Genomic DNA, 12588 nt, shown 5'->3' with positions numbered 1-12588 from the left:
TATAATGCACATGCATCTACATTTTTTTTTTTTTTTTTTAAGTTTTAGTAACTTACTGCGCTCTTTAAAGTTAATGTTATTTAGTGACTGCACTATTCTAGATTCAAAAATGAATTAGAAATATAACTGAGAACAGTGTTGGCATTTAAAACTGCTACTTAACTGAAATTATTTATCTGGTTGGCAGGAATTACGAAGGCAAGGAAAACTTAAATATTATTGACCAAGAATTCGAGATGAATTTACAACGCAATCGTAGAATATAAATAAGAGTATATATTTAGTGTCTTTTATCCTTTGTCAAGGTCATCGTTATTCCTATTCGGAGCTTTAGCGTTTCGTTTCCCAAATTTCTAACAGTAAGGACTGGGAAAACAAAACAAAAGAAAATAAATAAATAAATAAATAAATAATATTAAAAAAAATAAAAATAAATAAATAAATAAATAAAGAGAGGGCAGCACACCTTTCATTGAAACGAAGTGTCAATATGGTATTCAATGAAGCAATAGTCAAACTAAGTGGCAATATTTATCATTTTGTGGTTTATTTTTCTAGAGGGAAAAATCAGTATTTTTTCCTTCCACCGTGAAGTAATGAAAAGAAAGCTGAATGACCAAATTGAGATTAATTACAATATGGGAAAGATGTACGTAAATCGTTTACCTGTTCCAGTTTTTGACGTGAAACTAAAAATATAGCATATTTGACTCCAATTATGGGAAAAGGGTTCGGAAGTTAACAACCTGGTTGAATGCAAATGAGACAGAGGTTAGTTAGAAAAGTTTAAAGTAAGTTACATATTTCTGTAACTACAGTATCAAGTTTTATGGCAAGAAAAATGTTGCATTAGTTGAACAATTAGGGCAAAAGTAAATTTCAAGGAAGTAAAAGCCAGATTATTAATTTCCCACGATCTCAGTGCTTTAAAACCTGCTTGCGGAGAAGGGAGTGATGCAACAAACTAGGAAAAGACTTACTATATACAAATATGGATTAAATGAAAAGAATTTAATTACTAATAACTAAAAAAACGCTGAGCTGTTTAGGATACGTGAAAAAGTGACTACATAAAAATAAAGCAAAAGAATTCAATCAAAGACATAAAAATTTAAACCTACGTTTTTAAAAATAAATATAAAAAATATCAGACGGCTGCAAAAAAAATCATATGCTATGATTGCTAAAAAATTGAGTTATAGCATTATTTCATATTGAGTTTCGAATAAAAATTTCGTCGTGAATAGAGAAAATTTTCTGTTGATCTTCACAGAACTGTCATTAATTAAAAACTTTCGAACATCTATATTGTGTGCATTTTTATCATCAAAATTCTACTGTTTTTGAAATTAAGAATTTAAGTATACTTTACTTGAAACAAAATTTATCGCATTAGAAACCTGAATTAAAAACTGAACATATATAAAATTCATTTCGAAAACTTTTAGTTTAGAAATTTTTAAATGAAGAATGGAAATTGGAAATTTTCGTGTAAAACCATAATCGAAGTCTGCGCGTGCACGCGGTCAGGAAACGGTACTTGTTTTCTTGTGTTTGGAGGGTGATGATGCTGAAGAACAAATTGATACAAATATAATAATTAAATACGAATAGTTAAATTCCTGTCTTGTAAGTACGCTTAAAAGGTAGCCTCAGATTAGCCATTTATCACTTTACATCTGAAGATGTAGTAGATCATAGCTTCTCAAGGTTAACTCTGAGATCTAGAAGGACGTTACTTGTGCGATAATCAGTAAGGGGGCATTAAGAACCAAGTGGGCAACAACAAGAACATGTCTGGAAAATTTGGTTGTCTAAATTCTTTGGAAAAAAGTGCTTAAACGTTCATTTGTTGTACAACTTTTACATTTACGCATTAGAATCACACCAAATCATGTAAGTTGATCTTTTACACATGTTGGCCCAATCCACATGTATGTTCACCTCTTTTATTCCAAGGAAATAAAGTTACAAACTATCAGTTAAATATTCCAAAAACATGCACACGAATCCGAACTTGCAATGATGCCCAGTGTTCAAAATTACTATTACAAAAATATACTATTACACGTTCAAAATATACTATTACACGTGCTATGGGAGGAATCTGTACATGTTTGGTCAAGTTCATTGCCACAAATGCTTCAACTCTATAGTCATTACCATTTCGTTTTCGTATTGCGTGATGATTTTTAGTTAATAATTTAATACAATGCAATAAACCTAAAACTGCTTTAGCGTTTTCAGTCAGTGCCGATAAATCACATTTAGAGGATATCAAATACATCACTGTTACAAAACTGGGAGGCGATGGCGGGGAACTCAGAAGAGGGTGGTAATGATCCAAATAGGTTGAAAATTTTTGATGAAAATGAATAAAAAAATTCGTAAACGGCAAAAAGTACATTTGTAAATTTAAAACCTACTTCTCTTTTCGATCACACATTAAAAAGAAAGCTAATTTTTAAAGAGGTATTAAAAATGATCTGTATATTAATACTATTTTTTAAGTGAAGGACTTGATAATTCATGATTATAACGAAAATAAAGTAGTATGCTACTTTATCAGTTGGCCCACCAGCGGCCGAGCGGTAACGTCGCTGAACACTGGTTGTTCGGTCCGAGGTTCGAATCCCGCGAACGGGCTGCATGGATGTTTTCATAGTTTTCCCCATGTGTAACGTGTATACGAGCCAGTTTCCCTTAAAAAGTCCTCCACGAAGGTATAAGGCATACCTCCCTTAAGGCAGATAGCCCTCGAGTGCTTTGCCGTAATCTAATAAACCAAATCAAACTTTATGAGCTGCAACTTGTAATTGGTCAAATGGATAATACCTCTGAACTTTGGAATCGATTTTGAATGTCGGTGAACGGATAGACTAAATGGAAATCTTCCTGGTTTTCCCCACATGTAAAGTAAATACGAGACAGCTTGCCTTAGAAAGTCTCCCCACGAAAGCATTCTCTTGGTGTTTTTTACAGTATTAAATTAAACAAACACGATTTTAGATGAAGTGTAAATGTAGTTTAAATATCTCTTGAATCGAGGTCGTATGCCAATGATTCCTGTTTAAGATCTTATGAACCAAAATTTCAGATTTTAAAAATTATTAGTTAATTGACACGTTTTTCCTCCAAATGTAGTCAAAATTACATTAATTAAGTACTTCCTACTGAGTAAATAAATAAAGAAAAGCATCGATTACATAGGCCGTATATTTTTGAGTTTAGCATTTCTACAAATAATGACTTGAAAGCCGTATATATTTATGCTTATCTCGCATAAAGTTATCCCTTAGAAATTTGCATTCGAAATTTATTAGTGATGTCAGGAAATTTTTTAATACATCTAGCTGTATGTCTCGATTACATATTCAACTTTATTTGTTATTATTATTATTTTTTTCTCCTTATTTTAAGCTTAGGAATTTTTTTTTTTTTTTTTTTTTTTTTGTAAATAGGAGTTAACATGCCTCCCGCCTCCTCCTTGTAAGGTAAATCGAGACTTAAGTTATTACGCACTTCAACGTATTCAACTTAAATAGGCTGAGATTCAAACGAATATAAATTTTTTATTGGCTTTCGTGATATTTATATCGTTTCTAATAAAAAATTTCTGTTGATTTCATCGTATTTCATTTCAGTTGATCACCTAATTTTGTATTTACCATACTTCTTGAGCAATGCTAATTAGATATATCATATATCATGTTTCACGCAAGTGGTTTTTAGAGGTTATTTGAGTAATATAATCGTTTCAACACTTCAAGGAAATGAAGCCCGGATTTATTAAAAAGTTTTTTTTTCGTTATAATTTCAGTTAAATAAGTTCATAAGCTCATTTAAAGAAGAGAATTATTTATTTATTTCCAGCGGTTGTTTATTTTGCATGTTTTCGAGCATTTTCCTTTTTATAACACATGTATAGTTTTTGAGCATTTTTCTTTTGTGTACATGGTATATATTATAAACATTACAAATGTTTGTACTAAGGCATTTTCAGAGCAATGCTGTAATTCAGTTTCGAAAATGAATATTTTATTCTGTCTTTGCAGTATTTCATTGCAATATTTTATTAGACTTCCTTTATATATGAAACTTTTTCACAAGGATACAGAATTTAGTATAAGTATCTAATTAGAAGATAGCCTGGAAAAAAAATCGCTTCTGGAGGAGGGGGACCTATGTCTGATCGCCCTTGAAATTAATAGAATTTTATTCAAAATCTACATCAGCCTAAAATAGCCTTTTTGTATGATTTTAAATTAGTTTAAATATGTCTTTTAATTACCACACATGTGCAATGGACAGCAAGTAATAATATAGCATTGTAAAAGAAAGCATTTCAAACGAAGATTTAGTATTGCATTATATGTCATTGCTGAACCCAAAGTGCATAACTTGTAACGTTGTAGAATCGCCTTTATTAACTTTTCTGATCATAAAAATAGTGTAATTTAGTAAAGTAGCATTAATAGTATATACACTAATAGTATAATTTCTTTAAAACTATTATTTTTTTTTATCTTTATGACTATGAATTAATTGTAGATAGTATTTGGGTATCGCTCACTACTGTGAACTGGAAACACGTGCAGTACATTAATGATTAGAAGTGTAAAAAGTTTATTATGAATAGAAATGATATTTTACTGTGCTTCTTACATTCTTTTATTTACTTTTGCAGATTGTGTTTGAAGATGTTTTAGCAGAGCCAGCTGCAAATCATGGATTCGATGCTATTTGGCGATTAGCTTTCGTGGTGTTCTCTGGAACCAAGCTTTGGGTGTATCGTATACTGGCTGCCATATTGGCTATTCCATGTGGATTTTTTTGGGGTTTAATCTTCTCCCTCCTCGCTTTGCTCAACGTATGGGTGATCTCCCCTTCACTGCGAATCTTTGATGTCATCCTGCACATTCTGCACAGGGTAATTATTATTATGTTTCGAAGGTGTTACCTTTACGTTTGTCTGTTACTAAACATAATGTCAGATTTATGTTCTGATCTAGTTTAGGATCACTATATTTTCGGTCTTATTAAAAAAAAGTATAGATTTTAAATTAAAATATTTCGGTGCCAAGGATTCAACGTTATAATCAATAATCTATCCTACATTTAAAATTTATTTTGTCAATTCTTAAGCAACTTCTGTTGTTGTATATTTATCATAACTATAAAGAAGTTAGAAAATATTTGCAAACGAGAAAAAATAATGGAAACGGTGTTACTGCTATAGGTGAAAATTTTAGCTAAGAAGAATCACTCAGATCATTATCAGTCTCTCCACAATTGCGAGTACTTTTTATGTATGGTTTTATTTGTCCAATCAGTTACAGATAAGCATCCCTTCGTGCGTGTGACATCAAGAATAATTAAAATTATTTTCTTGTTTACTAAGAGTTATGACATTTTTTTTCTTAAAGCAGTTTTTTTTAACATACCTAAAAGTAATTAATGTTGGCAAACTGCTGTTTCATATTTTATCTTTCTGATTAAATCGATTTCCATATTTCCAGTAGCGTAAAGCTTCAGCCCTTTGCATCACATGTCAAATAGTCATTACCCCAAAATTTTGTCAAAATTTTATTTTATCTAAGTGGTACATTTTAAACAATAGGTAAAACTAAAAACTGGACATTTAAATTTTAGTATTCTATAAATTTAGACATAAATTTAAAGTTTATTATATTTAATGAGAAAGCATTATCTATTATATAAATAAAATGAATAAATCCGTAATCTATTCAGAACAACAAGATTATTTATATCTATGTTAATACATAAATTAACATTTTTAAATAGATATGTATGAGGCTTTTATTTAATGTAAGGAAACATTTCTAATGATTTCGCTTGATTTACGTTACCTCCCCCACCCAAGCTTTAATTAGGTTCCGGGATTTTTAGCCTTTTGTTGCAATTTGAGTCTAGTAGCCAAAAGTCGATAATCCAGCCCCATGAAACTGCACTTTGAGACCGTACAAGGGAAAAATTACCCATCAGTTGATAAATTCTACTTTAAACCGAAATTCTGTAATGTTGTAAAAGCATTCATTCTGTCAATTTTTCTGCAATAGTGGTGTTAGAATTAATTATTTTAGCTTGAAGAGGCTAGAGAAAATGCATAATTTAAAGATAAGTTTACCGCATAATTTATTTTCTATGTTTTTAAGCTGTTGTCACACATAAAAGTGATTTGGGACGAGCAACTCTTTTGCGTAATTTTCTTTGTCACATGATGTGTAACCGACTGCAGCGACCAATGGAATCACAATAAGTAATAGTTACTCCAATGATGGGCATGAAGTTTTGATACTGGTATCTATCTGATTGTTGAACGACGAACAATTTACAACTTTTCCCCGATGAGGGGAAAAAAAATCGCGTGGTGGTAAATGTTGTAAAAAAGCACTTGCCAGACAGTTGATTGTCCCACTCAGGAAAATATGTGGCAACACTTATACAGGAGTGAAAAGCTAATATTGCTAATGTCCGTTATTATTATTATTATTATTATTATTATTATTATTATTATTTCAGGTATGGAGTGGAATTGTGCGAACACTCTTGGATCCTATTTTTCAGTCTATTGGCCAAGTCTGCTCAAATATCAACATAGTAAACACGAGACAACTTATCCAGGAAGTTTAAAAGGAACTCTCTTGCTTTATTTTTATGTAATAAGCTAAAAGCTTAGAGTACATGTTGTAAAGCATTTGATCAAGTGCCTTTGGAGAGTACAGATTTTATATAAATACTTTATCATACTTTTTGTAAACAATTTATCTACAAGATTTTTCATTTTTCTACTTTTATTTTCTATTACTTGAATTTTTTAGACGTTTCATATTCAGAAATTTTGTAAACATATTCAACGTTTTATGTTCATGACTGAGAGGGAAGTTCGTAATTTAAAGCAATTCTAAAACATTACTTATGCTTTTATGTGGGAAAATCTTTTAATTTTATGTGTAATCATTTATTAAAATCAGTCTGAAATTTAAAGCATATTGTTATACTGTATTAAATAGATTGATTTCAGACTTTCCACAAAGCTTAAAATTAAAGAGAGAATGTGTAGTTAAGCGCTTTTCTATTCATCTAATCTTCATCTGGTATAAATTCATTGTGTAAATTACGATATTTTTTTATCGTCATGTTGTCTTTAAAGCCATGGATTTTCATACTTATGTGTTCCCTTGTGTCATTCATAGCTTCGTGTATTATTCATATGAAAGCTTGCTAATAAAAGAGCAATTCTGAAGATTGTATTTGTTTGTTCATTTTAAGAAATATTTATGTAGACACTTTATCTGTTCCTTGTAGCGCATTCACACGCAGAGAAAAGCTGCTGACGAATTCAAGTAATTCAACTCTTTATGATTTGCGAGAGTTGGCTCGCTCCACGGACCGCAATAAGATGAACAGTTTAGGTTTTATCGATTTTACTAAATTGCATTGCAGGGGGAATAACAATGCTGGCATACTTCATGCATGTCGACAAAAAAGTCTAGAAGTGGTTATTTTGATGAATACGGTGCCGGAAAGTTTTTCAAAAATTCAATTTATCATCTTTAGATAGTAAAAAAAAAAAAAAAAAAGAGATGTATAATGATTAACATCACATACTTTTTAAAATGGCACAGAAGATTTCGCTTTTATGGAAGGTTCATATAAAATTCGCCTATAAGATACTTTGTTACAACTAACAAAACCTAAAATTCTTGTAGCTCGTGTCTAAAGGAGGTAAGCCAGTATTTTACCTCACAATAAAATTAACTTCTGCGTGAATCAGTTTTGCATTCTTGATTTTCAAAATCCTTTCGTATTATGTACAAATGCATTTTAAGTATTTTTCAGTATGTGGATGGCTATACATTACGCCTAGTATTCTAATAAATAAGCTTCTATCAAAAATATTTATAGGTGTTATGGAATGCTGTTAAAACATGTAGTTATTATGCATAATGCTGTTTCGTATTCTTTTGTATAATTTTAATAAATGTTCTTGGTGTTCTAAACATTGACATTGAAACGTGACATTTAAGTGTGTAAGAATCCAAAAAGTCAGCTTTCCACAGTATCTAGTTTCCCTCTAGATTAGTGGTAGGCAAGTACCACGGACCAAAGAAATCGTTTTTAGTGCATCATGAGTGCAGAGCCGTCAAGAGCTTTGGCAGTGCCCCTATTGTTTGCTGGACGTGATGGGAGGGGCGAGCAAAAAAAAAAAAAAAAAAAACTATAATTGCAATTTTTAAAAAAAGTATAAAAATATGCCAAAAACGCGATCTCTTCCTATTGGTTATCAAATGATTGATATGTATATTAATTCATTTTTAAACAAAATTACGGGGTGAAATGTTATTTCGTAAGCTCCGTTTTCTGAGGCTTCTTATCTGAATAAATTCATATTTCATTGTTTCATTTCTGAATTAAAGCTGCTAGAAATGGTAGGACTTTTTATTCATCTTATTTGTGATGGCAACATTAACATAAAAAAAAAATAAATTATGAAACTGGTAGAAAATGTGCTTTTGGTTTATAAATCATTTTTAGGCAACATTTCGGTAACATTTACTGATAAACTGCCTTGTTTTTGTCTTATAGCTTTCAACCAGATTTTTAGATTTCTTGGTGAATTATCGTCTTCCGCAGCAACTTAAATCTCATTTAAATATAAATCAACATACAGGCTTTTTTTTTTTTTTTTAAAAAAAAAAAAGCATTAAAGCACAGAGATGCCGCTGTGGTCTGACAATACAAGCAAAATATTGTTTGACTTAACGGTAACGCAAAGTCTGCAGCACTGTGGCCTAAAACATGAATGAAAGACTTTTATTGTAAATTAAATTTGAATTTCTAGTACTAACTCCGCGATAACTTCTAGTGCATTAGCACTAGGTATAATCAAAAAGTCAAATAGTATAGGTAAGTATACTGGAGCACACTAGCAAAATTAAACGAATTCCACAGTAAGTCACCAACTTAACTTTTTAGCTCTGCTTTTATTTCTTATTACTTACGGACTGAACAAGTGAAATAATAAGTAGAACCAATAAAACAGAACAGCAAAAGCTAATAAAATGTTCAACAATTTCTTTCGATGAAACATCTGTATCTCATGTTTTGAAATTAAGACAAGCATATATCTAAAACTGAGCTTTGGATTATAGGATTATCACACGCGTGTTTAAAATTGTATACAAACCTACTAAATTAAATTCGATTGAATATTTTATACAAGTCACAAAATCTTGAAGAAATGGTTAATTCATTACATTTAATTAAACAGCAACTGGATTTAACGGCTGTAGATGTAATAAAGTCAATTTAGCTAAAGTAAAAGCTCCCATACCCACTTTTTATTACATATATTATGTTCCGTAGTGTTATATATTATCCGTACCGTTATATATTATGCTCCCCACTGTAAACACAGGAAACTTTCGTATTTCTTCGCTTTTTATCTGAATTTTCTTTTATTAATTTTATAGCTTGAAAATTAAGAGAGGAAAATTATGCCAATAACTTACGCCGTTACAGTAAAAATAAGACGAATGAAAGCTTAGTCATGTGTAAACTACAGGCAAATATTACAATTTCTTTAAAAGAAACTTACATTCCCATTAGAATACATAGTAATCTTAGCATTACAATAGCTAATAAGCTACTTTCATTTCTTCTTCCCTGTAACTTGAATCTCGCTCGTTCTTACTATTGTCTTTGCTAATCCTTTGGCCTCAAATCATCCATAAATAATTAAAGAAAGTAAATGCGCAGCTGACTGAGAGAAATCATAAACTGAATATCTTGTTTGCTTCGTGGTGAATGGTCGATTCTTGTATTAGACTGATATAAATTTCAACAGTTAGAAGGGAAAAGTTCGATGTGACCTTCGCAGTTAGTTTGCGAGGATTTGTCTTTGTTAATGTGAGGAGTCAATCACTACATGGGCGAATCCCTTTTGAAACTTATGGCGGCTCGTTCTCTAAACTCATTGAGAAAGCGGAAAATTAAGCGAATATTTTTTAAATTTTCAGAACCTGCAGTTAAAAAGCTAGGAGAAAAAAGTACGGTAAAACCATGTTGATGAAAAAACAAGGTAGGTTCACGCAGCCTTTCACGTGATTTTAGAGGCACTGACATACTTTTGAAAGGAATAGCCGAATTTTCTGCCACTCTTGTATCAAAAACTGGTCGTCTGTTTGTATGTCCCCCTAAATAAGAGTTAATGGCAGTACATTGCTGTGCATATGGTTAACCCTTTGACAGATATCACTTCTGGCAACAAATATCCATATCTTTCGGTCATAACAGATATCTTGAACTTTGTCCATTAGAGGAAATAAAAATAATTGAGAAGTTGGAGCAATTTATTTCTGCACATGGGATTCTGCATTGTATTGACAAGTAATTTCACTTCTTCACTATCAAGAGGGTTCGCAAAAACAGTTAAATACAATAAAACGTGTAATAACCACTTACTTTCCTTACTTACATACACAGTTATAAACTAAATGCCGCTTTAATTAATTTTCCCAAACACCTAAATTTCTGAAAGGGGACTGGGATAGATATTTATGTTCCGTGTATCAGGAAGTAAATGATGATCAAACACTTTCGTTAGAGGGAAAAGACTTAACCTACTGATTCATTAATTCAAGACCAATTATTTTAAGGATTTACTTTGGGGGTACAAAAAGCATTCAAAATAGAGAACAATTTTGTAAATGCTCCGAAAAACAAGAAATAAAAAGAGATAAGATTCACCATAAGAGCATATAAGTAAGCTGCATTGCCTAAGAAAAGATTTACCTTATTTATACAACACTGAAGTGCAGAAGTCTAATGACAATCTGTTACTTTGTCACGTGTTTGTGAATAAGTAATTACATTAAGTGTTTGATTGACAAAATAAAATACCTTTCTAGCTTTTAATTAAATTTTGATTCCTGTACTTATTTACAGGTGCAGTGTACTTCATTCAGGAATGAATGAAGGCTATCAGTTTGAATATCTTAATCAATATAGAGTTTTTCTTATTTTTACACAGCTTGCCAAATTTGGGCATAAAATGAAATACAATTCGCCTCACTTTTTTTCCCCTCATCTTTGATGTACTTTTCTTATAGGATTGTAGAGCCGTCAGGCAACCCCCCCATTTTTTTTTAAAATGCTGGAGACGTGAAAAATGCGCAATGCCCTTGCCGGGACTCCTGAATGTGCTTCCAGTTACACAACGAAGCTACAACGATTTCACCAGCATAAATTTACCATATTTTGAGAAAAACTTTGCGGAAAGAAAACGCTTGTGTCCGATCGGTTCCTTGCTGTGATGCTGTTTTATTGAAAGGAAGAATTGATAATAAAGGATAAAGATCCGTGTTTTGAGCAAGCAGCCTAGCGATAAATTCGCTGAATATTGGTAGTTCGGTACATGGTTCGAATCCTAGCGAAAGGGCTGTCTGCATGGGCAATTTCGTGGTTTTCCCCATGTCTAACGTATACAAGCCAGTTTTCCTTAAAAGTTCCTCCACGTTCCTCTCCTAACTTGCTTAAGTATATTCAAGGATGGACATTTCGCACACGTACGAATGAAGGTTATGACAGATCTGCTGGCCGAAAAGGACAGAAGTTTTACCTTCTCAGTCACTCTGTTATGTAAGGATAAAGTCATAAAAAATATATGAATAAGTCTACCCAACCTCAAATACTTCTCCAGTTTGAAAAAGCCCCAGTGTAGTGTGCGTCTTTCTTCCTTGAAAGAGGTTTGTTCAGCAGTTACCCAAGCCATACAAAAACTGAAAAAAGAAAAAAAAAAGTGCAGTTCCTTACAAGGGAAAGCAAATCTTTCGACACGGGGGACTAAATAAAAAAGGACTGTGAGGAGAAAAAATAAAACCCGAGAGAAAGGGTTCCCCCCCCCTAGAATGAATTATTTCTTAAATGACCTCCACATTTTTTTTTTTTTTTTTTTTTTTTTTTTTTTTTTTTGAGCTCTCTTGATGGCCATTACTTTGCTCTAAAATTAACACCACTATGATTTAAATTGACCAAAAGGCAATTATTTGCCATTTTCACTGTTATTCTGACAATTAGCGAAAGACGGAACTTTGAAATCGATTAAATTATTACACAAGTAATATAATTTAAGAAACTAAATTACTAGTTGATAAGGAAACGCGGCACAGCACGTTTTATTTTTCAAAATGCAGCTGTATTAAAAGAAAAAAGTGTTGCGGGTGAGTCACATTAAAGCATGGAGTTAGGATTAGAACTCTTTTTCATGTTCCGTGCATTTAAGAGACCAAAGAACCTCATGCTGTTAGCAAGCCACAGTTAAGGGGCTTGAGAGCTGCAGAGTAGTATAAAAATACGGGTTCACCTGCACGCGGTGTGCGGTGTGGGCGTGGTCAATGACGTCACACAGAGGGCGGGGCCAAAGGCAACGTCATCACACTAGTAGGCGTGGTTTTGAGTGGAGTTGAGGTGTTGGTAGACTGCTGATTGAGTTGTAGACCTCCTGCTTTTCATTTAAAGTTAGTTTTTTAAAAATTGGCAACGGGAAATATTTTCTGCATCTTA

General features: G+C 32.0%; 1 protein-coding gene across 1 annotated transcript in view; it reads left to right on the top strand.

The window, feature by feature from the left end:
- Positions 1-7272, top strand: part of LOC118193837 (caveolin-1-like) — a 47576-nt gene extending 40304 nt beyond the window's left edge. Inside the window, exons 3-4 of the mRNA XM_035364988.2 lie at positions 4688-4930; positions 6544-7272. Coding sequence (XP_035220879.1) covers positions 4688-4930; positions 6544-6654 — 354 coding nt within the window. The 3' untranslated portion in view covers positions 6655-7272. The remainder of the gene's footprint in view (positions 1-4687; positions 4931-6543) is intronic.
- Positions 7273-12588: the final 5316 nt, after the last annotated feature.

This window comes from Stegodyphus dumicola, chromosome X1, assembly GCF_044657685.1.
Source record: "Stegodyphus dumicola isolate Sdum_Otavi_A_Nest chromosome X1, ASM4465768v1".
NCBI lineage: Eukaryota > Metazoa > Arthropoda > Arachnida > Araneae > Eresidae > Stegodyphus > Stegodyphus dumicola.
The sequence above is the reverse complement of the archived record's forward strand: the minus strand, read 5'-3'. Positions and strand labels throughout refer to the sequence as shown.